The sequence below is a fragment of the Coloeus monedula genome, assembly GCF_965178545.1.
Source record: "Coloeus monedula genome assembly, chromosome: 3".
In the NCBI taxonomy this organism is placed as follows: Eukaryota; Metazoa; Chordata; class Aves; order Passeriformes; family Corvidae; genus Coloeus; species Coloeus monedula.
In genome coordinates, this window is record NC_138783.1 from 119,205,897 (window position 1) to 119,232,461 (window position 26,565).

General features: G+C 52.0%; 1 protein-coding gene across 7 annotated transcripts in view; it reads left to right on the forward strand.

Annotated features, from left to right (window-relative positions):
• Positions 1-26,565, forward strand: part of NUP98 (nucleoporin 98 and 96 precursor) — a 35,516-nt gene that overhangs the window by 1,710 nt on the left and 7,241 nt on the right. For 5 of the 7 annotated variants that reach the window (XM_082278226.1, XM_082278228.1, XM_082278225.1 and 2 more), the window contains 24 exons: positions 1,873-1,976; positions 2,380-2,481; positions 2,685-2,858; positions 3,549-3,688; positions 5,266-5,373; positions 5,950-6,133; positions 7,020-7,183; positions 7,931-8,068; positions 8,634-8,721; positions 10,982-11,074; positions 11,502-11,642; positions 12,568-12,701; positions 13,398-13,585; positions 14,439-14,555; positions 15,604-15,908; positions 16,661-16,774; positions 17,462-17,600; positions 17,842-18,019; positions 18,475-18,639; positions 21,575-21,751; positions 22,762-22,912; positions 23,793-24,213; positions 25,031-25,260; positions 25,563-25,832. In XM_082278226.1, coding sequence (XP_082134352.1) covers positions 1,904-1,976; positions 2,380-2,481; positions 2,685-2,858; positions 3,549-3,688; positions 5,266-5,373; positions 5,950-6,133; positions 7,020-7,183; positions 7,931-8,068; positions 8,634-8,721; positions 10,982-11,074; positions 11,502-11,642; positions 12,568-12,701; positions 13,398-13,585; positions 14,439-14,555; positions 15,604-15,908; positions 16,661-16,774; positions 17,462-17,600; positions 17,842-18,019; positions 18,475-18,639; positions 21,575-21,751; positions 22,762-22,912; positions 23,793-24,213; positions 25,031-25,260; positions 25,563-25,832 — 3,994 coding nt within the window. In that variant the 5' untranslated portion in view covers positions 1,873-1,903. Of the gene's footprint in view, positions 1-1,872; positions 1,977-2,379; positions 2,482-2,684; positions 2,859-3,548; positions 3,689-5,265; positions 5,374-5,949; positions 6,134-7,019; positions 7,184-7,930; positions 8,069-8,633; positions 8,722-10,981; positions 11,075-11,501; positions 11,643-12,567; positions 12,702-13,397; positions 13,586-14,438; positions 14,556-15,603; positions 15,909-16,660; positions 16,775-17,461; positions 17,601-17,841; positions 18,020-18,474; positions 18,640-18,871; positions 19,109-21,574; positions 21,752-22,761; positions 22,913-23,792; positions 24,214-25,030; positions 25,261-25,562; positions 25,833-26,565 lie in introns of those variants that run through there. The other 2 variants (XM_082278230.1, XM_082278231.1) reach the window with 2 other exon arrangements.

Genomic DNA, 26,565 nt, shown 5'->3' on the forward strand with positions numbered 1-26,565 from the left:
AAGGGAGCTCAGGCCTTGGCAGGGGCTGCCCAGGGAGGTTTGGAGTGCCCATGCCTGGAGGTGTCCCAGGAAGGGCTGGAGGTGGCACTCAGTGCTCTGGGCTGGGGACAAGGTGGGCATGGGGCACAGCTGGGCCTGGCTGGGCTGGGAGGGCTTTTCCAGCCTCAGGGATTCCATGGGAGAAGGTGAGGAGGGCTCAGGATGCAATGTTACCCTGTGCCAGAGGAGCTCTCCCAGGAGCTCCTCTCAGCTTGGGGAGCGCCGAGAGTTTGTCAGAGCAGCTTTTTCTGGCATTTACTGGGATCATTTCACTGACATTCCTCTTTGTGTGACAAATGAAATCCATAAGGATTTGCCTGTGGAAGTGTGGAGACCCTTAACACTCCAAAATTGTGGTGTGTGTCTGTTGGAGTAGTTGGAGGTGACACAAATAATCTTTTTAGTTCTTCGGTCAGGGAAGTGTGGGATGCTGGTTGCTCTGGGCTGATTTAGTCTCCAGCTGTTCAGGGATGGTGGAAGGCTGTGGCTGCTCCCAGTCTGGATTTGGCCATTCCCAGAAAGTGCTGTTGGTTTTAGGGAAACAAACACCTGAACTTCAAGGATGGGCAGATGGATGTAGTGATCTCCCTGCCAGGAGGCTGTGCTGGGCAGTGCCCAGTCCCCGTGTGCTTCCCTTGGCTGGGAGGAGGTAAAGAGGGCTGAGAAGGGGCAGCTGCCAAACCTGGGCACAGGGAAAGGGCAGCTTTGGCTTTAACTGGAATTGTTGGCTTTGGGCATATTCCTGGTGTGGGCCGTTCTTGAACTGCACTGCTGTGTGTCAGCTACTGCTGCCAGGGAGTACCTGGGAATGTGGGGGAATTCCTTCATTTCCTGCTGAATATGGAGGAGGGTTGGGTAATACTGGCATTTTTCTGGTTAATAAAGCATTGTTTTAGTAATACCTGTTTTTTCTGGTCAATATTGTCAGTTTCTTTTGGCTGATAAGAGTTTTCTCGGATCGTTACGCCCATTATTTTTGGTTAACATGGCATTTTGGGGGTAATACTGTTTTTAACACTGGAATTTTTTGGGTTAATATGGCATTTTGGTTTTGCTAGTTCTAGCTTTTTTTTTGCTAGTATTGCCATTTTGGGGGTACTATGTACATTTTTTGGGGGGTAGTACTGGCTTTTTTTGTTAATCTGGCGCGTTTTTGGCTAATCTGGAATTTTTCAATGGTGGAGCTGCAGGAAAACACCACACAATTCCCTGACAGTGTGCCCAAGGAGCCGTGGGGATTGTGCTGGATTTGTTGCCAAACTCAGGGAGTTGGAACAGAGTTTGTACCTGTTTGTGCTCGGGGAGGAGATTGAGGAGAGGCAGCAGGGAATGTGCTGTAAATAAACCATGGGGGGGGGAAGGGAATTGGGCCCGGCAAAACTCCCCTGGAACAGCAACTGCTGGGAAGTGCTGAAGTGGGAAGCAGAAGGAGGGTGGATTCCTGTAATCCCTGTGCAGTGCATTCCCCTTTGTCGTATTTGAAGCAGTTGGCAAATAGGGTTGAACAGGAAAATCAGTCCTGGAAACCCCCGGGATTGCTGTGGGATCGCCAGAGCCCAGGCCACAGGCTGAGATGGGCAGGAACTCCAGCCATAATTGGGGGTGACACCATAATTTTAGGAACACCGATGTTTAGTGCCACCTCCTTACCTGTGGTGTCACTGGAATGTTGGTGTCCTTGACCCCACAGGGCTCTGGCGGGGTTTGGAATCGCACAGTGCCATGGGGCTTGTGCTGAAAGATTCCGGTGGGATTGCTGCCCTCGGCAACGAGGGAGATGGAAAATGAGTTTAAATGATGAGCTTTCAATAAAACCTGCATTCTGCTTTCCAGGTCTAGGGAGAAAACCTGATATATCCCAAAAATGTTTAACAAATCCTTTGGAGCTCCGTTCGGAGGCAGCACTGGCTTTGGGACGACTTCAACCTTTGGGCAAAGTAAGTAAAATATCTAAGGTGGTGTTAAGGTGGTTTTTAATGAAGTGTCTTTTCCTGGAGTGCAGCTCAGAAAATCCCATGGAGGTGGTGATCCCTCATGGGATGGAATTAGGGAGCTGCTGGGTGCTCCAGCTGGCTTGGATGAAGTTCAGGAGCCTGAGCTTTTAGTTTGGGCAGACACCAGGATTCCACGGCTGCTGTGGAAGCTTCCTTCTGTAGGAAGAGTGGAGAATGCAGTGCTTAGGGAAGGTGGTGTCGCTGGGGTTTTTTGGGGTTGCAGTCAGTACTGGGTTTGTTGGGAAGGCTCGGAAGGAAGAGCTCTGTTGTGAGGGGTGCTCGTGGCGCTCCAGCCGTGCTCCCAGCGCGGCCCTTGGGAAGGGGCTCACTGGGCTCTGCTTCGCAGATGCCGGCTTTGGTACCACCAGCGGAGGGGCCTTCGGAACATCGGCCTTCGGCTCCAACAGCAGCACCGGGGGCCTCTTCGGGAGCACGCAGACAAAGCCAGGTACTGCCCCAGGGGAGGGGAGCGGGGCCTGCAGGGGGAATGTTGGTGAAAAAGGGAGGGAGGGAGAGAAAGGGAAAAACCCCCAAACCAAGGAATCCTCAGCAAAAAATAACCTAGTGCCCTCCCAAGCCCAGAACAAGAACCCATCAAAGCCCCCAAGCAAAGGAGGTTGTGAAGGATTAATAGCCTGTTTCTGTCTGCAGGAGGGTTGTTTGGGTCAACCACATTCAACCAACCAGCCACCTCCTCCACCAGCACTGGCTTTGGGTTTGGAACATCCACTGGGACATCAAACAGCCTTTTCGGAACCACCAGCACTGGCCTCTTCTCATCCCAGAACAATGCCTTTGCACAGAACAAGCCAGCTGGCTTTGGAAGTGAGTGAAACTGGTGCCCCTCTGCTGTTTGATGGGAGAGCAGGGGGAGCTGGATCTACCTGGGGGCTGGGACAGGGGTCAGGGTGGGGCTGGGGGGTTTCTCCTGGAGGATACAGTGACATCCTTGGGCCCACAGCAGCCAAGGGACAGCCCATGTGCTCCTGAATCTGTAGCTGTGATGCCAGCCCTAAATTTGAAAATAAATTGCCAGAGGTGGTTGGCTGGAATTTTTTTATTCTGAAGTCTCTTTTGGTGCTGCTTGATTTTAGGTTTTTATCCTGTGGCAGAGCATTTACAGTTGGGTTTATCTGTGCCAGGAGAAGACAGGGAATGCTGTTAAACTCTTCTGTAATTCCATGAAGCAAAAGCAACTGCTTGCAGCCCCTTCTGAGAAGAGACAGGGAGCCCTGCTGATTCCCTTTATTAAAGATTTACTGTATTATTTTCTTCCTACTTGTCAGGAATAGAAGGAAACTGGCTGCTGTGGTTTGGTGTTTCTGGAGTTCTCTTCACAGCAGAGAACTGGATTAGCAGCACCATCAGTTTCCAGTTCTGCTGTCAAATTCTTTCTCTCAGCTGTTTTTTCCATTTTCAAACCAGTTTCTAATTTGAATAAAATATTAGGGTTTAAGTTTTAAACTTCAGGTTTGTTTTAGTGCTGATGATGTTATTTTTTTATGCTTTATTCAGACTTTGGTACGAGCACCAGCAGCGGAGGGCTCTTTGGCACCACCAACACCACTTCCAACCCCTTTGGGAGCACATCTGGCTCTCTCTTTGGCCCAACCAGCTTTACTGCCGCTCCAACTGGCACGACTATTAAATTTAATGTAAGTTCTGCTTTTTCTTCTTAATCCAGCCCCTTCACTGTGGGAAGCATTCAGTTTTGCAGTTGTTCGTGTGATGTCTTGGTCACTGAGATGAAAAAATGAGTTTATATGCAGGTGTTCTGAAATGATTTGAAAACATCCCTTTAGAGGGACTGTTGCAGTGGAAATAGGTGTCATTAACTCCAGGTTTTATCCTGAATTTGAAAAGCTTCTCAAACACCATAGGATTTCAGACTTGCGGGATTTAGAGCTGTGCTAATGCTGAAGGGGTAGAGGAGCTCCCAAAGCTGAGCCTTCCCAGGAAGTGCCATGGAATTGAAGGTGATCCATGGCAAATGCTGGCAGCAGTAATGGTTACAGACATCTTGGGATGGGTCAGGATCAGGGCAGCTCTCCTGAGCCAGCCTGGCTTTGGGAATGGGACCTGGAAGGAGAGGAGTGGTGTCCTGCCTCCTCTGGACGAGTCCCCTTTAAGACAGGATTCAGTAACTGCTACTAAGTTCTGTGGCAGTTGGACCTGGAGGGAGGCCCAGCAGAGAGGCCTTGAGGAACTGGGCTAACTGGGGCCTGCTGGAAGAGGGACTCCTTTCCCCAAAAACTTGTTCATGCAGATCTCGTCTCTCTTCATTTCTGGATTGAGCTAGTGTAAGACTGAGGCTGTGGGGGCAGAGCTGTGGTGCTGCTTGGGCTCTTGCAGTGCTGCTGGTTTGTACTTTCATAGCACTGTTAAAAAAGGGGGGATAGTGAAATTCATGCAGAGCTTCAGGATTTGTGTCAGTAACTGAGGTAAACTGCTTTTAAAGTGAAACCAAAAGCAGAATTGCTGGGAGTTGTTTTGAGTGCTCCTGGGGTAAATTCCACTGTTGATTGTCATTGAACACACCTGGGTGAGGCCTCAGCTGTACAAATAATGATGGCATCATAAAACCATGAAATCACACAAGGTTTGGGTTGGGACCTTAAAGCCCATCCAGTGCCACCCCTGCCATGGCAGGAACACCTCCCACTGTCCCAGGCTGCTCCAAGCCCCAATGTCCAGCCTGGCCTTGGGCACTGCCAGGGATCCAGGGGCAGCCCCAGCTGCTCTGGGCACCCTGTGCCAGGGCCTGCTCACCCTGCCAGGGAACAATTCCTGCCCAATCTCCCATCCAGCCCTGCCCTCTGGCACTGGGAAGCCATTCCCTGGCTCCTGGCCCTCCATGCCTTGTCCCCAGTCCCTCTGCTTCTTCTCCTGAAGCCCCTTTAGGCCCTGCAAGGGGGCTAAACCTGGAGCTTCCCTTCTCCAGGTGAGCACCCCCAGCTCTCCCAGCCTGGCTCCAGAGCAGAGGGGCTCCAGCTGTTGGAGCATCTCTGTGGCTTCCTCTGGACTCGCTCCTACAGCTCCGTGTCCTCCTTATCCTGGGGCCCCAGGGCTGGGGCAGCTCTGCAGGTGGGGTTTTGCCTGAGCAGAGCAGAGGAGTCACACAGAGCCTCAGATCTGTGCTAGGTGTAGGATTTCCCAGGTCTGCAGGGAGTTCTCTTTGTGTTCCCTCAAATTCATCTGGATTTTAACCTGGCCCTTCCTCCCTGCCCGGCAGCCCCCAACTGGCACTGACACCATGGTGAAATCCGGCGTCAGCACCAACATCAACACCAAGCACCAGTGCATCACTGCCATGAAGGAGTACGAGAGCAAGTCCCTTGAGGTCAGTGCAGGGGGGGACACAGCCTTACCCTGGGTCTTTCTGGGCCATCATTACAGTCTCTGCTCATTAATGGAAGAATGTTAATGAACCTTCAATATCTGCATCAAACACAAGAGATGTTGTCAAGTAAAGCAATTAATGCAATGCCACGTTAAGTGCAGTTGGGTTTAAATGCTTAATGCAGGTCTGGAAGAGCTGAAATTCCATCTTGTCAGAAGGACACAAGATCCTGTTGGGAACAGATCCTGCTCTGCAGGATCCCAGGCAGAACTCATTTGTTTATAATAAACTGATGTTCCCAAGGATTTAACCTGAGGCCTTCCCATTCCAGTTGGTTTGTTTGACCCTTCAAAACAGATCTTTTATGAAAAGATCTGAAAAACCTCTGGGAAGTCAAATTGAAGCCTGAACATGGATCTAGGTTCAGGTCTTGTTTTTGGTGTCCTTATTTTTAAAAACATAGATGTTGCAGCTTTTCTTGAGCCTTCACCTTGGGGAAGGTTGGGTGCTGTGTGCCTGTGGTAAGGACACTTGTCTGCCCTTGTCCTGTGTAAAAAGAGCTGGATTTTCCTCTAGGAACTCCGTTTGGAAGACTACCAGGCAAATAGGAAAGGACCCACGAATCCTGTAGGAGCAGGAGCAACTGCTGGCTTGTTTGGCTCTTCCACTGCCACGTCCAGCACAGCCACGGGACTTTTTGGCTCTTCCACTACCAATACAGGCTTTTCTTATGGGCAGAATAAAACTGCTTTTGGAACCAGTAAGTACTGCCTGGCCCTGCCCTTGCTGGGAGTGCACGTGCAAATATTCTGTTAAACCATTTAAAATTCGGTGGTGCAAAATGCTGAAACACTGCTGTGAGCTCAGAGTTGTGCTGCTTGTATTGCCAGTATTCACTGGTGGGGCTCTTTGCCATAGAAATCTGTTTTCTTATGTTTCCTTGGAAAAATTGAAACAACAATTGGATTTTTATTAGTTTTTGGTGCAAACAGAAAGGTAAGTAGATCATAGAATCCCAGAGTGGTTCAAGTTGGAAGGGACCTTGAAGCTCGTGCAGTGCCACCCCTGCCATGGCAGGGACACCTCCCACTGTCCCAGGCTGCTCCCAGCCCCAATGTCCAGCCTGGCCTTGGGCACTGCCAGGGATCCAGGGGCAGCCCCAGCTGCTCTGGGCACCCTGTGCCAGGGCCTGCCCACCCTCCCAGGGAAGGATTTTTTCCTAATAATGGGTATCTGTGTTTGTGGAATTTGACTGTAAACAGATCCAGATCCTCCAGGCTGTAGGAATGGAGGTGGTTGTTGGATGAGCAGAGACAGCACCCGGGGAGCGGCTGGAGCTGGGCCAGGGCAGGGTTAGGTTGGATTTTAGGGAAAGGTTCTTCCCCCAGAGGGTGCTGGGCACTGCCCAGGCTCCCCAGGGAATGGGCACGGCCCCGAGGCTGCCAGAGCTCCAGGAGCGTTTGGACAGCGCTGCCAGGGATGCCCAGGCTGGGATTGCTGGGGGGTCTGGGCAGGGCCAGGGGTGGGACTGGGTGATCCCTGTGGGTGCCTTCCAGCTCAGGAGCTTCCATGACCTTTCTCCCTGTTTGAATGCCGGAGTGTGGGATCTGCTGGCTTTGGTCTCTAATCCCTGTGTGGTGTCCCAGGTACGACCGGCTTTGGCACCGGCACCACGGGCGGGCTCTTTGGGCAGCAGTCCCAGACCACGAGTCTGTTCAACAAACCCTTCGGCCAGGCCACCACCACGCAGAACACCGGCTTCTCCTTCGGGGGCACCAGCACCCTGGGCCAGCCCAACACCAACACCATGGTAAGAGGGGCTGCAAGCTGGGAATAGGGCTGCAGCTGCTCCTGTGGGACATGGGAGGCTGCGGGATTGGGATGTTCCTCACATTCCAGTACAGTGTGGTAAAAGCAGGATGCTGGGCTCTGAAGGCTGCGGTGGAGAGAGGAACCTGCTGCCAGTCAGCTTTGTTCCTGACAATTGGAGAACAGTCAGCTGTTCACCAATCATGTACCCACTCACCTCCTCAAGCAGCTGCTCTCTAGCAACTCATGTGCTTCCAATCATCTTCACACAGATGATGTCATTCCGTGATTAACCCTCTGTGGGAATTCAAATCCTGGGCTTTCTGGTGACAAATGAGCAGCATTTGTGGGCTTTTGTGACAGATTCTACATAGCTGTAACTTGTTGCATAACTAGAGGCTTTGGCTCCAAATATCCTGTGTTCTTTGTGAATTTGTTGAGAGTTCTTCCAGAAAACCCTGTGAAATGTTTCTTTTCCATCTCCCCTGCTCAAAGCAGTGATGAAATTCCAATATCCTTTAAAGCTTGGAGCATACCTTTTTTGGGGTTTTTTTAATTTCCTTTTTGTAACTAATGTCTTGGAGGAGAACTAAAGCTTCTGGAATGCTCTTCACCCCTCCTCTTCCCCCAGCACGAAGGCAAATGTAGCATTGTTTTATTGCCTGATTTTGTGTGTTGGATCTGTTGTTGTCAGTGCTGGACTTGGACAAGCCTGGGAGCATTACCTTAACCTGGTTCCTGTTTGTAGGGTCTCTTTGGGGTCACCCAGCCCTCTCAGCCTGGAGGCCTTTTTGGGACAGCTGCCAATACAAATGCTGGGACTGGATTTGGAACGGGAACTGGCCTTTTTGGACAAGCCAACACAGGATTTGGTGTTGGTGGTTCGGTATGTCTGTGCCTTCGTAATACTGAGAGAAAAGCAAGCAGAGCCCTGCTCTGGAGTGCTGACCTTCACGGAAGTCCTGTTAGTGTAGGAATTAAGATGTCTGAGATGCAAAAGTCAGGTGGTTTGTTGTAAACTGGAGGATAAACAGGTGTGGTAGAGTCCTTTTTTTAACAAGTGATGTGTGCAGTGGTGAAAGCAGCAGGACAGACTGAGGTTCTCAGTGCCTGGGGGTGCCTCAGCATAGGATTGGAAATACAGGTTGTAAGGTGTGATGGACCAAAACCAACCTTGGTTTTTGGTATTCAGTCATTTTGGTTCTGCTGGAGCAAAAATCACAGGATCACTGAGATTGGAGAAGTCCCTTAAGCCCCTCGAGTCTGACCCTAACAGCTGCTTTTGGGGGGTCTTGCCCACAGCTTGGGATAACCCCATTCATGGGAAGGTGGGCTGGGGGGGCTCAGTTGTGCTTGCCTTTGGTTCTGCATCCTTGCCTGCAGCCTAACACTGTTATGATTCCTGTGGTATCAGCCTCTCAGGTTTCCAAATTCCTGTTGTTTCCTTTCAGACCCTGTTTGGGAACAAGCCTGCTGGATTTGGAGCCACCACGACCAGCGCTCCCTCATTCGGTACCACCACGGGCGGTGGCCTCTTCGGTAACAAACCAGCTCTGAGTCTAGGAGCCCCTGCAAACCCTCCCAGTTTGGGGACAGGGGAAAAAAAATGGGGTTTCAATCATTTAAAGCTGTACTGTGTGTACCACACACTGCTGAGAGCAGGTGCTAAGTATTGCAGTGTTGGATTTGTCACGTGAGCCACGGCCCTGCCGCAGGGAAATGTGCTGGGCGCTGGGTTGTGCCTTTGCTCTTGGTGGGACTCCCTGACTCCGGAAGTAGATGGTCAAGTGCCACTGTGTTGGTGGGTCCTTAAGGGAAGGTTCAGCCTGTGATGGCCAGGAGAGCCCCTGGGATCCTGGGGAGCGTTGGGAAGAGCATTCCCAGCAAGTCAGGGAGGGGATCCTGCCCCTCTGCTTGGCCCCAGGGAGACTCATCTGGAGTGTCCTGTTCAGTTCTGGGCTCCACAGTTCAGGAAGGAGCAGGAGAGGGTCCAGTAAAGGCCACAGAGATGATTTGGGGTCTGGAGCATCTTTGATGAGGAGAGGCTGTGGGAGCTGGGCCTGGTCAGTCTGCAGAAGGGAAAAGGCTGAGAGGGGATCCATCAATCCATCCAAATCTCTCCAGGGGCTGTCAGGTGGTGCCAGACTCTGCTCAGTGGTGCCAGTGGCAGGATGAGGAGCAATGGCCAGGAACTAAACCCCAACAGTTCCAGCCCAGCCTGAGGAAGAACTTCCTCCCATGGAGGGGCAGAGCCCTGGAACAGCTGCCCAGGGAGGGCCTGGAGTCTCCCTCTCTGGAGACATCCCAAACCCCCCTGGACACGCTGCTGGGTCACCTGCTCCAGGGGACCCTGCCTGGGCAGGGCTTGGACTGGGTGATCTCCAGAGGTTCCTTCCAACCCCAACCATTCTGTTGTTCTGTTGTTGAAAACTCCTGAAATCAAAGATTTGGGGAGCAGAGGGGTTTGTTAGGAGGCTGTGAACACCCTGTGTTGCCACAGCAGCACTGGGGGAATTGAGGTAAAACCAGGGATCCCTGGGCTTGGACAGGTGTCAGGAGATCCTGCAGTGAAGGTGAAGTCAGTCAGCTCCAGTTTAGCTGGTGGCTGTTGTTCTCCTTGGTGGTGTGAAGGACCAGAGTCCTGAGGAACTGGGTGTTGTGTTCCTGGTGGCCTCTGACCCTGATGTGAGAACTGGTGTCTGGTGAGTGTGTGACTGAGCAGGAGGAATGTGTAGGGATGGCTGAAGGGAGTGGCAGCTTCTTTTCACGGGACTCTGAAATGTCTTCTGCCTTTTTAATCCTGGATTTCGGAGCAACAAAACTGTCTCTAAAAGTGACTAGGCTGGGGTTGGATCCTGACATCCCTTTCCTGGGGTGCTGTTTTGTGTTGGTTATTTAAAGACAGTGGGGCCTGCCATGCCTTTAGCCTGCTGTGCCAGCCTGCCAGGATAGACAGGGAAGAGCTTTTGGGAACTGGATCCTTCCCAAACTGAGCTCTGTGCAGTTCTCAGTGCTCTGAACCAGGGCAGCACCTTGGCAAGCAGGGTTTGACTGTAGTGACCAGTCCTGGGCAAACTTCCCAGGGGTGTGAAAGGTGCTTCCAAGTTCTGGTTCTGCTGGTCAGGGTCTCCATAGCCCCACCAGTGTGTTGGCACTGTTTGGTGGAGACCAGCCTTTGCAGTGTGTGGTTTTGGTTTGCCTGTGTAGCAGTTTGTAGGAGGAATGGAGTCCAAGGGGTTGGTGCACACCTGCTGTTTTTCAGGTTAATCCTGGCTTTGTGTTCTAACCAAGCATGGGATGGGGTCAGCATCTGCAGTAGAACTGAGCTCATGGTAGATTTGGGGTGGCCTTGTTGCAGCTACAGCTGTGTCCTTGGACTGTGCAGATTGGAGTTCCCACCTGCTCTGCGGTGAGGGTCAGAGAAATGAGTGTGTGGTATAAACAGGATGAAATGAGGTGTGTTCCCTTCAGGCACTTAAAAAAAGCCAGCACATTTTACTCTGTTGCCAGATACAGCAGCATTGTGTCAGCTCTGCCTTTCAGGGAAACTTGGAAGTTTGTAACAAACTGAAAAGCTTAAGAAGGCAGACAGCATTTTTCTGTGCTGCTTTAATGCTGTATTTATAACTAAAATATGTTTATTACCAGTGAAGTCCCTTCTTACTGACTGTCAGTTTAACCTGCACTGCTGGAAACAGTGAGAAGTTTGACCTTGACTGTGGCAGGGCTTTTCGACCCTGTGATGCTTATTTATTTCAGTTTTAATTTCATCTCTAATGAGCTGCTCGTTCTGTTGAAGGTTTTGGTGCCAACACTGCTGGAAATAGCTTGTTTGGAAATAAGCCTGCGACTGGGACTCTGGGAACTGGACTTGGGACAGGGTTTGGAACAGGTAAGCAGTTTCCCAGCTCACTTTTTGGCTGCAGTGCTGGTCCAGCCTGGGTATTGCCTGTAACTGTTGCAGTGGGGACACTGCAACATACATATATCAAACCCTGAAAAGATACCTTCCACATGTAACTGAGTTGGGAAAGGCTGGGAAAGTTGTAGCTTCAAGCCAGGATGTCTCGGGGCAGCTCCAAGGGGAGCTTCTTAGCACAGTGCCAAGTGACCTGATAGAAATTGGGCAGCACTGGTCACACTGGTGGGACTGGTGAGGTTCTCTGTGCTCAGAGCCTCTGGTCTGATCACGAGGCTTCAGTGTCTGCAGCATCCATGGGCATGGAGAGTGTTTCCTGCAGTTTAATAAGGAATTGATTGTTGTGCTTGTGAACTTGTCACAGTCTTGTAGTAAATGACAGTCACCTCTCGTGTCACAGCTCTGGGGGCAGGACAGACGTCCTTGTTCGGGAACACCCAGCCAAAGCTGGGGGGAACGCTGGGAACGGGAGCTTTCGGAGCCCCAGGATTCAACACCTCCACAGCTACCCTGGGCTTTGGGGCCCCTCAGCCTGCTGTAGGTGAGTGTCCATGAAGCTGCTGCTTGCTGCCTTGTTCCCATGTGCCTGAACACAGGAGCACACCTCTCCCAAAGGGTTTGGAATGTCAGAACATCTCCTTGAGGCCACTGCTGTTCTCAGATGCAGTGCAGACCATGTTAATGACCCTTTTATGTTAGTTATATGTGTATTTTTAAAGGAATTCAAAGTTGTTTTACACGCTCAATAATTGCACCTATTTTAGAGTGTTGTTTTCAAGATTGGTAGCATTTCCCATCGTTGAATTTGGGGCAGCAAGAATAGATGTTCACAAGGAAAGTAAGGGAAGTGCAGCATTGGCTTTTTCAGTACTTCCAGATAGGAGAGGCCTAGAGGCCCTTTATTATCAGGAATACTGTGCCATTGGGACAAAAATAAGACCCAGTTGTCTCCAGCTCTCCTCATGACTTCCTGCAGACCCAGACAGTAAGCTGCTGTTCTGAGAGTGGTTTTGTTGTTCTTTGGGAATGCCCACATTCACCCTGGTTTTGTTGGAATTAGAATTAAGCTGCTTTTGGTGGCTGGAATGTTTCATGGTGTGAACTCTTAGAGCATTTTGATAGGAATTAAAATTAGATGGTATAAGATGGAAAGATTTAGAATCCATTGTAGAGGGCACTCTAGACCTGTATGTTTGGTTGTGGTAGCAGGAATGTCAAAATTCTGCATGAAATATTTTCCCTGCACACCCTTCAGAAGCCAGCTGGATTCACTGAATATTCTGGCAAGCCAGGCTCTCTCCACTGCTCTGTAGCTCTCTGTGCCCTCAGCTTTTCACCCCTGAGAGCTCAGTGAATATGGTTGCTCTCTCTGATGGAGGAAGGAGATGCTGTGAGAGCTGTTGTGTTTCTGCCTGCCCTGGTTCTGTTCCCAAAGCTCTAAAACTAAAATGCTGCTCCTTTTGTAGCTCTGACAGACCCCAATGCGTCTGCAGCCCAGCAAGCTGTCCTCCAGCAGCACCTCAACAGCCTGACCTACTCACCCTTTGGAGACTCCCCACTCTTCAGAAACCCCATGTCAGACCCAAAGAAGAAAGAAGAGGTGAGTGCGCATCTGCACTGAGCTCATTTATGGGTGACACTTGAAATTACCTTGGTCTGTGTGCAGCCTTCACCTAAATGCACAGCGAGCAGCCAAGCAAGTTGCCCTCTGTGCTCTCCCAGTGGTGCAGTGGCTTTTTACCCTCCAGGACACAAAGTGCTTGATTTATTCCAGTGGGAAGTGTTCCCTGCCCATGGCAGGAGGGTTGGAACTGTGTGGTCTTTGAGGTCCTTTCCAACCCAAACTGTTCCTTGATTTCCTTCTTTTGCCTGCATCACAACCTTGGCTGTGGAGTTCCTGTGCTCACTGCTGCTGATTGGGAATAAAGATGGATCACTGTTAATGCTTGGAATAATTGCAGTGCTTTGCTTAGGACGTCTCTGAGAGTCTCTGATAAATCTTTCCCTGTTGCTTTGTTCAAAAGATGACAAACACTTCCCAGTCTTTTGAAGCGTTAGGGGAGGTTCTAAGTGGCTGCTGCCCCCGGCAGGTTCGGGGGCTGGACGTGAGCCCTGCCTGGCAGCTGGAGCCTGGAGGGGCACGTGGATCCGGGCTGACGGATGGGGCTGTGCATGGAGCCCTCTAACCTGGCTGCAATTACTGCTTCCCCTTCACCTTCCAGGGCCCTGGGTGGGAGCACCCTAAAGCTCTGTCCCCATGCCCTGAGGGTTCCAACTGTCCATCTTTCTATTCCAGAGGCTGAAGCCAACCAACCCAGCAGCCCAGAAGGCCTTGACAACCCCCACCCACTACAAGCTGACCCCACGCCCCGCGACCAGAGTGCGGCCCAAGGCCCTGCAGTCGGCGGGCTCGGCCAAGTCCCAGCTCTTCGATGGGCTGGATGATGATGAGCCCTCCCTGTCCAATGGAGCCTTCATGCCAAAGTGAGCTTCCCCTTTGTCTCTGTGTGAGAATCTTCTGTAAACTCCTGTATATTACCCTCAATCCCGTGGGTTTGTGCCCTGGTTCAGATAGGAAGAACAAGCAAGTTGTCTGTAAGAATTCACTAGAACTGTTTTCTGTAGAGGAGGTAAAAAGGTTCGGCTCAAACTCTTAAGGCCAAATAAGCTGTAAAATGAGGTCAGGCCACAATGGGAGCAAAGCTCCTATAAAGTCATTTAGGAATTCTTACAAGGAAAGCTTGCACAGGGTAATACTTCCTGCTCCTGAACTGGGAGTGTCACCAGGCTTGCTCATGCCCTTACTGTGGAGGCAGATTTCTGGTGATTTTACCCCAGCCCTGGTTCTGTTTCAGATCCACAGGTGTTTCTGTGAGAAATAAATTGTGGATCTGCCTGAGTGAAGCTTTGGGTTCAGTTTTTAGGTGCATCAGTGGCAATCAAATAGAAAAGGGGTTTGGAAAGGGTTGGAGTTGAGTGAAAACAAAGAGCAAAAGACTGAAGTGACCCTGCAGTAAAATGAGCCTGCACCTGTGGGCCAGACCTTTTGTACTTCTAGACGAGCTGATTTGGGAAACAGAGAACACTGTGGTTTGCTGAACTTGGCCTTTGAGCCTTTCATTGGCTTGTGCTTTTTACACCTCCACATAAGCCAGAGCCTTAAATGGAATTCCCCAAAAAGTTTTATGATCTCTGACAGGAGACTTGATATGTCCTGGGTGTGGGAACAGGTCTCAGAGCTGGGTCCTGGTCCCTGGAGCATCTGAATAAGTACGAAATATATATTTATGCACTGGACAGGTCCAAATTTCCCTTCCTTGGTGTGTTTTGCTTTTAGGAAGAGCATCAAGAAGCTGGTTCTGAAGAACCTCAGCAGCAGCAACCTGTTCTCTCCCGTGAGCCGAGAGAACGAGGACCTGGCGTCGCCGTCGGAGTACCCTGAGAACGGGGACAGGTGAGGAGTCACCCTGCAGGGGTTTGTCCTCAGCAACGCAAACTGGTTCTGCCTGTCCCTAAATACTGCTGTACTGCAGCCACTTCTTCTCAGGGATGTCACTTCACTGTTCGTTGAAAGCAATTGACCTGCTGGCAGATTAATTTCCCCCTGGAGCAACCATGGGTTCTTCCTGTGTGGGCACTGCCAGGTCACCCCAGCCAAGATCCGGGTCAGAGAGCAGGGACTTGTTTTCTGGATGAGTCTCTCTACGTGCCCTGTAGCAGGAAACAAGGACATTCCTTGAGGGAAGTGCTAAACCTGACTCTGAGGGGAGAAGACCCTCCCCTGGTCAGTCCTCAGTGATGTGGGAATTGCAAGGAGGTTCCACTGATCCTCATGCCTCATATTTCTATTTTCTATATGTGTATTTTGTACAGATTACAATGAGGAACCTGTAAAGCTACATCTTTGCCCCCAAAAGCCAGAATTCCAACCTGCTCTAAAAAACCTGTGGCTGTATTTCAGTTGAGCTCTGATTTTGCCTTGGTTTTCTTTTAATCAGGGTCTGGAAAGAACCTCCTGCTCAGCTCACCATGTTGGTTTTATTGAAAGCTACTAAAATAAGAGCTGTTGTGGGAGTGAGGTCACCCTGGCGCTGTGGGCAGAGGGTTTGGAGCTGTGGGGTTGCTGTTACAGCCCCTTTTGAGGCTCCTCTCCAGCCTGAGCTCCCTGTTCCGCTCAGCTCTGCAGAGGGCACGTGTTTCAGTCTCCAGCACCGTGGGGACTGTCCCAGTCTCTCACTGTCCTTGCTGTAGTGGGAGCCTCAGTGGCAGAGGTGGTCAAGCAGGAGCAGAGAGAAGGGGAATAATCACTGACACTGACCAGTTCATGTGGTCCTGTTGGCTCTTTGTGTGGAAAGAGCAGAATTTTAATCATTGAATCACAGAGTCTCCTGAGCAGTGAGGGACCCACAGGAGTCGTCCAGGTCCAGCTCCTGGCCCTGCACAGGAATGTTGGTGTAGGTCTCTTAGAATGTAATAATTGACATTGTCCTTCCTCTGCCCAGGTTCTTCCTGTCAGTGCCTCCCGAGGAGAACCACAGGCAGGATGGGGAGCAGGAGGAGGAGGAGGAGGCCCATGAGGTGACCAGGTTTTACACCAATCCCATTGCCAAGCCCATCCCCCAGACCCTGGAGGGCAGCGGGCACAAGCCCCACTCGAGCGTGGACGACACCATCGTGGCGCTGAACATGCGCGCGGCCCTGCGCAACGGGCTGGAGGGCAGCAGCGAGGACGCCTCCTTCCAGGAGGATTCCCTGCAGGATGAGCAGGACAAGGAGGTGGAGGCCGTGCACCAGCTGCATCCTGCAGGTGAGGCTGGCGGGGGCAGTGTTTCATGCAAGTTTTCTGCTCTTTGACACCCTCAGCTTTTGCTTTTTCCCCTCCTCCTTTCACCAGAATACAAATCTTGCATTCCTTACCTACTGCAGAAATCTTATCTGCTGAGTCAATGAGGATTTAAATTTTATCCCCCAATTTTATATCATGTGTGTTGGAGTTTTTTAAACTTGAGAAGGGAAAAGATCTGTTAATCGTTCCAGATACTACTTACGTGGCATGTAATGAAACTGGCAGGTGGCATGTGCAAAAGAAATGTCTCTAGACATTTTGTAGATGCAGAATGCTTTTGGAAAATAGGAAGATCATTAGACAACTTAATAGATGAAGAGGAATTGGAGCCTGTTAAATGTAGAAGAAGCTGCAGCTTGGTCAGCAGCACCTGAGGCCCCAGGCTGCTAAAGCTGGGAGAGCGTTTCCTTCAAGTGTTGATGCATTTGCAATTTTTCTTTTCCCTGTGCACCATCTTCCCTTGCTGTTTGCACACCTGCTGCTCTCTGGCAGGTGCCTGGGCTGGAAGAACCTGCCAGAGCAGTTGGTTTAAATGTACTCTGGAGGCTGTGGAATGAAGGTGTTCTGCTGTCTGTTGGCTTTGGGTGCGCTGATCCTCAGTTCCTCTGAGGCTTCCAGCTGTTCAGGCTGGCAAAAGAAATGGGATGGGATGACAGTCTGGGAATGTTGATGCATTGCTGCCAGCCCTGTGCTCAGGGAATGTTGTGTTGCAGGGATTGTTCTGACACGAGCTGGGTACTACACCATCCCGTCCCTGGAGGAGCTGGCCCGGCTGACCAACGACAGGAACGAATGTATTGTGACAGACTTCACCATCGGCCGCAAGGGTGAGACCCCCCAGCCTTCCCAGGGGCTTCACCCTGATCCAGGGATCTCTGGAACCCGAGTTCCAGACCCTCAGTCTGACTGTAACCGGTGCCCTTGCTTTGGGAGCAGCTTGCATCAAAGTCTTGTAGGATTTTGGGATACTGTGATTTATTCTATCACAGACTGGTTTGGTTTGGGAGGGGCATTAAAGCTCATCTCATTCCATGGGCAGGGACACCGTTCCCTTTCCCAGCTTGCTCCAAGCCTTGTCCAACCTGGCCTTGGAGACTTCCAGGGATCCAGGGGCAGCCACAGCTGCTCTGGGGCCTGCCCACCCTCCCAGGGAACAATTCCTTCCCAATATCCCATCCAGCCCTGCCCTCTGGTACTGGGAAGCCATTCCCTGGGGCCTGTCCCTCCATGCCTTGTCCCTAGTCCCTCTCCAGCTCTCCTGGAGGCCCTGGAAGTGGCTCTGAGCTCTCCCTGGATCCTTTTGTTCTCTGGGTGAACACCCCCAGCTCTCCCAGCATTTTGATATCAATGTCAAAGTTGATACTGCTCCTCCAGGGGTTTCCTGGGGAAGGAGGTGTCACTTTGCTCGGGAGACAGGACGGGGCTGGGTGGGGCAGGAGGAGCACAGCAGGAATGTGGGCTCTCTGGCACATGACTTTTCACAGACAATTGTGACCTTTTGGGTTGTTTTGCAGGTTATGGATCGATTTACTTTGAAGGAGAAGTAAATCTAACAAACTTAAACCTGGATGAGATCGTACACATCCGGAGAAAAGAGGTTATTGTTTACCCTGACGACGAAAGAAAACCACCCATTGGGGAAGGGTTAAACAGGTAAGCGTTAGATAAAGATGATTTTTAAAATCCTGACAGTCTGCTATGTTTGCAGGCAGCAACCAAGAGACAAATCCAAATGTGCGTTCAGTTTGCGGCATTAATGAGTTACTTGCGAATTTCTGAACCACAAATTGGGTTTAAAAGCTGATATGAGTTCCCCGGCCCAGCTTCCCCATCCCTGTTCCCGGGCAGCTCTGCCTCAGCCCCTTGTCTCTGAGCCTGTTCCGTGCCCTCCCAGGCGAGCTGAGGTCACCCTGGACGGGGTGTGGCCCACGGACAAAACGTCGCGGTGCCTGATCAAGAGCCCCGAGCGCCTGGCCGAGATGAACTACGAGGGCCGGCTGGAGGCCGTGTCCCGCAAGCAGGGCGCCCGCTTCAAGGAGTACCGCCCGGAGACCGGCTCCTGGGTCTTCAAGGTGAGGGCATCACACGCACCCTGAAGCTGGAATCGCCTGAGAATTTGTAATTCAAGTGGTTTGCTAACTTGGGACAGCTGTGCCAAGTGCCTTGGCTCTGGTGAGAACTGTCCTCACCAAAGCAGCTCCTTGTTCCTGGGAGTGTTCAGGGTTGGGTTGGACAAGGCTTGGAGCAACTTGGACTAATGGGAGGTGCCCCTGCCTGTGGAATGAATGAGCTTTAGGGTCCCTCCCAGTCCAAACCAGACTGCAGTTCTGTGCTGAAACCTGTGGCCCCAGACCTGCCTAGTGTGGGTGGTTTTTGTCTGTGGAGAGGCTGAATTTGTTGCAGGTGTCCCAAGACCCTGTGTGTTTTAGGACACCTGTATAGGGCACAGTTACACCTGCCCAGTGTTCAGGCCTTCCAGAAATTTCACTTCCAAGCTGTGACATGTTTGTCCTTCTCCTTAACACAGGTAGCACACTTTTCCAAGTATGGCTTGCAAGATTCAGATGAGGAAGAGGAAGATCATCCTTTAAAAGTGGACACCAAGAAGTTAAAGACCACACCTGTGCCACCCCCAGGGCACCTGCCTCCCCAGCAGATGGCCCTGAACGGCAAACCAGCGCCCCCAGCTCAGGTAGAAGGAGAACAGTGACTAAAGGGGGTTGATGACATGGAATTTGGAGAGTATTTGGTGCCTGGGAAGGGGGTGGTTGGAGTAACCTGGAATCTGGAGAGTGAAGCCATACAGAAACTCTTCTGAACTCTGGCTGAGTGGCTGCATGTTGTTTTCCTTTGAGACACTTGACATTGCAGACTGAGGATGGGGCGGGGAGGCTTTCAACCCTTGTTTCTTGTTTGAATTCTAGTCTGAGTTTGGCAGATTTGCACCTCTTCTGGAAGAACCCTTGTTTTTGTGACTATTAAATGCACGCCCGTAATGCCAACGCTGTGTGCTGCCTGCCTGGACAGTGATGCTGTGCACTCAGTTGCCTTTACCACCATTAGTGTGCAAGACTGTCTGCTTTCTATTTTAAGAATGTGCTCTATTTTTATTAAAATAATACTTTTTGTAAGGCTGGCTATATGCTGGCTTTGTAAACATATTTGTGTTGGATGTGACTGCTTTAAACCTTTGCAAAACATCCTCAGTGCTGGGCCCATTTTACACAGGAATGTTCAATCCACAGGCAGTGTTTGATCCAATTCACTGGGAATACCAGGAGCCCAGGTGGGCAAGAGGCCAATGGCCCTGGGCTGTCCCAGCCGTTGTGTGACCACAGCCCCAGGGCAGGGATTGTCCCCCAGGGCAGGGATTGTCCCCTGTGCTGGGCACTGTGAGACTCCTCCAGGGCTGTGTCCAGTTCTGGGCCCTCAGGGCAGGAGAGCCCTGGAGGGGCTGGAGTGCGTCCAGGGCAGGGAAGGGAGCTGGGGAGGGGCTGGAGCCCCAGGAGCGGCTGAGGGAGCTGGGAAAGGGGCTCAGGCTGGAGCAAAGGAGGCTCAGGGGGGACCTTGTGGCTCTGCACAAGTCCCTGACAGGAGGGTGGAGCAGGAAATGGCCTCAGGTTGTGCCTGGGGAGGCTCAGGTTGGATATTGGGAAAATTCCTTCCTGGAAAGGGCTGTCCAGCCCTGGCACAGCTGCCCAAGGCAGTGGTGAAGTCACGTCCCTGGAGGGATTCCACAGCCCTGTGGATGTGACAGTTGGGAATGTTGTTAGTGGTGGCCCTGGCAGTGCTGGGGAATGGTTGGACTTGGTGGGCTCAGAGGTTCTCCCAACCTCAAACAGTTCTGTGTTTCTAACATCAAAGAACTTTCCCCTGGCATTCAGTGTGAGTCTCTGCTGGCCACTTGTGTGGCAGGAGAGCAGAGCTCTCCAGGCAGGTGAGAGGGGCCTGATCCTTGTCCAGCAATTCCAGAAGCACCGTCTGCTCCCTGGGCAGGACATCCTGCTGCTGGGGCAGGCAGGGGGGCTGCTAGCTCTGCTGGATTCTGCATGGAGAGTCCCAGAGTAATGGCCAGCTGCTGCTCCAGCTCTCCCAGTTCCTGGGCTAATTAACACCCACTCCTTCATCCCTCTGCTGGAGCAGATCCCTAATTATTTGCATGTTGAGCTGCACACGTGGCTGCCCAACAGCACCACTTCAGCTCCTCTTCCTGCTTCATGTTGAGATTGGGGGGACCAGAGCTGAGGTTTTAAACCTGCAGGAATACTGGGAATATCTCTGGTATTTTCAAACATTCTTACGCATTCCAGTGTACTTAGCAAAAACCCCTCCAGCTTCATTAACCTCTCTGACTTGCATAACATTAACTCAGGTTTTAATTTCTGAAATAAGGGAAAACATCATCTGGTTTCCCAAAACCCTAAGAAACATCATAGCATTGCTTAAAACTTTCCAAAACTTAAAACTTTGGTGCGGAACACACCTGACAATATTATTATTTGGGCTGTAAGAAGCATTTCGTATCTAGACTTGGTTTTTGTTTTGTCTTCCCTCACTAACTTAAATATTAATGAATTTATTAATGTTGCAAGGGAACCTGCTGCATTAAAGCCCAATGAAGGGAGCAGTGCAACTTGTGTGTTTGTAACCATATTTTGACTTGTAAATCTGTTCCACATGCGGGGCCAGGCTCAGATTCTACATCTGCTACTCAGTTCTGTCCTCACAGATCCCCAGGGTGATTTTATCTGCCTCACCTGAGAACCTTCACCCCATCCTGGCTGATTCTACAGGGCTAAGCACAGCTTTGTGAGTGTGCTCCTTAATTCCTGAGCAGGATTCCCAGGACACTCCCTGCCTGGGTTTCCTCACTCCTGTTTTTCTTCAGTGGTCTGTGCTGTGTTTTTTCTGGGAAGTTGGAAGCATGAGGCTTTCACAGGACACGAAGCTGAGTCATGGGTTGGTTAAACTGGAGCCAAACCAGTACGTGGGAGCTCAGGTCCCACAGAGGGAGCTGGGCAAAAGTACAGCCCATGACAGTGAGCAGAGTTAGCCATGGAATCATGGAATGGTTTGGGATGCAAGGACCTAAAAGCCCATTCAGTCCCACCCTCTGCCAAGGGCAAGGACCTATCCCAGGCTGCTCCAAGCCTCAATGTCCAGCCTGGCCTTGGACACTGCCAGGGATCCAGGGGCAGCCCCAGCTGCTCTGGGCACCCTGTGCCAGGGCCTGCCCACCCTCCCAGTAACCATGTAAAATGCAGTTCTTTGTGGAAAGCAGGCTCTGTGATTGGAATTTGTGCCACATGGGATGGATTTGGGAGGAGGGGAGGGAGGCAGGACACACAGAGCTCTCCATTCGCTGGGCACGTGAGAACTGGAAAGCTGAAGAACAGTTTCCTAAACTGAGTGGCGGAACTGGGAAAGCTCCAGGAAGGCACCGCTAATCTGGGACTGCTCCTTCCCTGGTATGGCACACCCTGAAGGTTCTGTGTGCCCATCCCTGACCTTGGTGTGGAACCTTGGCAGAGCCGGGAATGCTCCGCAGCACCCACAGGTGATGGTTGCGGCTGTGGCTGTCCTGGCAAAGCTGTGCTCTGGGTGTGACGTGGCCTCTGTATCCGCAGCCCCCGGAGCTGGAGCAGCTGGGCAGGGTGGTGGAGCTGGACAGTGACATGGCCGACATCACCCAGGAGCCAGCCCAGGAGCCCTTGGCAGAGGACGCCCTGGCAGAGGAGCAGGAGGCAGTGCCGGCATCCACCCACATCGCATCCACCCAGGGCATCAACCCCTACGTCCTGCAGGTCAGTGTCCTCCGGCCCCTTGACCTCCCCAGGAGAGGGCTTGGGAAGTGGGGCACTTCTCAAGGATGGATTTGCCTCCCCAAGGGTATTCACACACCAGCTTGTAATGATCCCGTGGTGTGGGATTGAGCTCACACAGCCCATTTCTCTGTTCTGGGGGAAGCCTCGCACGTGGGAGGCTCAGTGCTGATGTGAAACACCTTAAAGCCAGAACTCGAGTGTGGGCACTGCAATAAGCTGAACTAATACCAGAGCAGCTGCCTTGGGCCCCTTCTCCCTTGGTGGAGAAAAAGGTGTTGGGATAACTGGTCTTGGTTTGGGGCTTGGTGTTGATGCTTTTATTTCACAATACCACAGAAGGTTAAGGTTGGGGGAAAAACATAAATCCCATCCAGTGCCAGCCCTGCCATGGCAGGGACACCTCCCACTGTCCCAGGCTGCTCCAAGCCCCAATGTCCAGCCTGGCCTTGGGCACTGCCAGGGATCCAGGGGCAGCCCCAGCTGCTCTGGGCACCCTGTGCCAGGGCCTGCCCACCCTGCCAGGGAACAATTCCTGCCCAATCTCCCATCCAGCCCTGCCCTCTGGCACTGGGAAGCCATTGCCCTTGTCCTGTCCCTCCATGCCTTTGTAATTTTTGTGGAAGGACAGTACCTTGAACACTCTTAGGCTTCTGTGTGTAATAACAAATAGACAGAAGTTATTCCTTAAGATGACAAACAGCAGACAGAGCTAAGATCTAAGAAATCAGGATTATTTTGGGATGTCACCCCCATCCCCAGCAAGTCCTGTGCACTGATTTAACCAGTAGTTGTAAAACCTCATCCATCAGGTGACGAGCCTGAGCTGTGCCTCCACCGTTCCTTGGAATGTTTGCAGCATGGCTGTGTTGTTTGGTCATGAGCTGCACGTAGGAGTTTTTTTGGGTGGGAAGAGCTATTTTGATGAGCTTAGTGAGCTGCTGCTGTGGGAGGGATTGCTGATGTTCTGGCTTGGCTTCCCACATGCTCAGATCATGAAAGCTTCCTTGCTTGCTGATGATGACGACCTGGATTTGATCCTGGATTATCCTGGGAAGCAACCTGTCAAGATGGACACTTCCCAAGAGATCTGCTCCCCGAGGCTTCCCATTTCAAAATCACAAGGACAGAAAAGACACACAGGTATGGTGAGAAACCACAGATTGTGTGAAGAAAGTTGCATTTTAACATGAACAGGCAAAATCCTGGCGTGTGCAGCAGTTCCTTCCTGCCACTCCTTCCTCCTCTGTTCACCCCTGCCCTGAGGGCTGCAAGTGCTCTGGTGCCTGGAGCACCTCCTCACCTCCTCCTCTGATGCTTGCACTGCTCTTTTGGCTATTTTTTTTTTTTTTTTTTTTTTTTAAGATCTCCCAGAGGCACCAACTTTGCAGCTTGGTTTGGAGGTGGCCTGTGGTGGGTCTGCTGTGGGCACCAGCTGTGCCCAGCACAGGGTAGCCCCTGCCAGATTCCCCCAGTGCCCAAACCTTGCCCCTTACACCCAGTGCTGCACCTACTAAATGGTGCTTTCCTTAGGGATATTGAGGAATACCTCTGGGAACAAGCAGGAGGATGCTCCCTGATTGAGAAAACCCATTAATTCATATCTGTTAATCAATTCCAAGCCCACGTGATTGACAGGAACAGACCTGAGGCGTGTGTGGGGCCAGCGTGAGCCCTGCTGATCTGTGTCTGACACCCCACTTCTGGTCTGATGTCCCTATTCCAATATTAAATTAGGGACTGCTTTGGGAACGGCCCAGTTTGGGGTGGGGCTGTGCCTTTCCCGTTCCTGGGAACACCCCATGTGTTCCTTTGGGCAGTGCTGGAGGGTCAGCAGGACTCAGCACTGCAGACAGTCACACTTAGCTCCATGTTCCCGTCACACCATCCAAATGTTTGCCACTGGCTGCTCTGGGAATTCCAGGCATTCCTGAAATCCCTTTCAACGTCCCAGTGTGCCAGAATCTCCCCTGAAATCCGTGTGCCCTTCCACTGAAACGTTCCTCCTGCTTCTCCCCACCAGTTGCTGGGCTGCTGCAATCCAAGTTTGCCAATGTCCTTTTCCAAGCACCGAGTGCTGCTGTGGCAGATGCCAAGGGCCCGAGGACTTTGGGCAGCCCCCCCTCTGCTGCCCTGTGGTCGGCGGCGTCCCCGCTGGCCTCGGCGTTCGCCGTGCCCCCGGCAGTGCCCGAGGTGCAGGTGAAGGCAGTCGGGGTCCGCAGGCAGCGCGGGCTCGTCCCTCTGGAGAGGTCCATCACCTATGGAAAAGGGAAGCTCCTGATGGATATGGGACTCTTCATGGGGCGCTCGTTCCGTGTTGGTTGGGGACCCAACTGGACACTGGTCAATTGTGGAGATCAGTTGAGTGGCTTGAGTGAAGTGGAAGATGCTCAGCTGGAGTCCGTGGAATATGGATTCCTGCCGACTCCCGTGGCTCCCAAATCGTGAGTAGTGGCTTCCTTCGGGGTGGGTGTGGCATGCTCGCTCTTGGTGGCTGACAGGATCCTGCCTGCGGCTCACTGTCCTTCTGACGTGCAGGAGTGGTGCAGGATGGTGTTAGCCGTGGAGATCTCCTCCATGGCTCTTCTCCACAACAGCACCTCTGTCAGATCCTGCAATAGCATAGTAAGAGGATTTCTTTTTTTAACCAAATAGCACTGTCACCCAGCACAAGGTTACAGAGAAAGTTCAGAGTTGTTGTCCAGAAAGCTTCCAGTCTCTTGTTTCTCCCTGAGGACATCTGCCCTACCTGAGGAAGTTCTTGTTCAGCTTCTCAGTTCCCAGACACCTTCAATTCTGCCTGTGCATCCAGTGGCACACAGGCTTTAGGGTCTCCATACCTGAACTTGACTGGAATATAGCCCAGTCCCACCATTTAAGTGCAGCCAAAAGCTTGTCTGGATGTTCTGCAGCATATCTGAAGTGCTGAGGAATGAGCTGGGGTGAAGGTGTGCTCGCTGCCTTTGGAGAGCTCAGTGAGTCACGGTTTATTCGCCACATCACAGAAGGTTTGGGCTGGGAGGGACCTTAAAGACCATCTTGATCCAACCCCCTGCTGTGGGCAGGGACACCTTCCACTACCCCAGGTTGTTCAGGGTCCCAAAGCCTGGCTCCAAATCCCAGTATCTCACCAGGATCTTCGTGCCTTGGGTCATGTTTTACTGTCATGTTAATTAGGACAAGCTGCAGGATGAGCTGCTCCACTTGCATGGGGAACATGCAGGACATTTGCTACCTGGTCTATCTTCTCTTTTCCTCCAGACTCACAGAATCCCCTTTCAAGGTTCATGTGGAAAAGTTGAGCTTGGAGCAATGGAAGATGGACAGAGACAAGGAGCTGTATCTCACCCCTCTGGAGATAAAGCTGAAGCACAGCACTGTCCATATGGATGAGCCCTGTCCCCTCCTGGCCCCCAACCCCGGGGTCTCTGCTATCCATGACTATGCTGACTGGGCCAGGAAAGCATCTGAGGATCCCACTGTGGCAGAGAGTGAGTATGAAATGATTCTTTTCACAGAGTGGTTTAGGCTGGAAAAGCCCTCCCAGCCCAGCCAGGCCCAGCTGTGCCCCATGCCCACCTTGTCCCCAGCCCAGAGCACTGAGTGCCACCTCCAGCCCTTCCTGGGACACCTCCAGGGATGGGCACTCCAAACCTCCCTGGCAGCCCCTTCCAAACACACTGGGGACAGTGAACCCTCCAGGGTGGGGCAATGAACCTGCCAGGGTTACCATCACACGAGCCCCTCTGAGTTCTGTGCTTTCACTCCTGATGCTGGGTGTGTGTCCCCACAGCCGTTGTGAAGCACTGGTGCTTGGCCTGGACGTTATGTGAAGCCATTTGGGGCAACCTGAAGGAGCTGGAGGCCAGCCTGGAGGAGCCCAGTGAGTACGTGCTGGCCCTGGAGCGCCGCAGGGCCTTCTCGCGCTGGCTTTCGGAGACGGCGGCCGGGCGCATCGAGGACGAGGTGTCCCTGTCCCGGCACGGCAGCCACGTCGAGGCCGTGTTCAGCTGCCTCACCGGGAAGAGGATCGGCGAGGCCTGCAGGCTGGCACAGCAGGCAGGTGAGCACCCCAGGCTGCTGGGCACTGCCCAGGCTCCCCAGGGAATGGGCACGGCCCCGAGGCTGCCAGAGCTCCAGGAGCGTTTGGACAGCGCTGCCAGGGATGCCCAGGCTGGGATTGCTGGGGGGGCTGGGCAGGGACAGAGCTTGGACTGGGTGATCCATGTGGGTCCTTCCTACTCAGGATATTCCCTGATTCTTTAAATCTCAGCTTTTGTGTAGAGGAGGAAGGAGATGCACAAAGAGAGTTTAAACTCTGAGAGCTCATAGTCACTGGCTGCTCTGCATGTGGAATGTTCCCTTGTCAGTGACCACAAAATCATGGCATGGGCTGGGTTGGAAGGGACTTTAAAGATTATCCAGCCCACCCCCTGCCATGGGCAGGGACTCCTTTCACTATCCCAGGTTGCTCCAAGCCCCGTTCCACCTGGCCTTGAAGATTGGGTAGGGGCTGCTGGAGTCCCCAGTCCCCCTCACTCTGGCTCTGTCAGCTACCCCCAGTTAGGAAGTGCTGCTGGATTGCATTTGGAACTGGGAGTGTTTGTAGTCACTCCTTTGAATTTTTAATGAATCTTCTTTTTAATTGAGCTTCTGTTCAGATGTTTTACATTTGGGTTAAAAACATGTATTTTCAGAGCCTTATGGCAGGTTTTATCCCTGTCTGTTATACCAGCTCACATTAAACTTCATTTGTCTCCCTTGAGGACACTGCTCTACCCCTTCCTCTGTCTCCT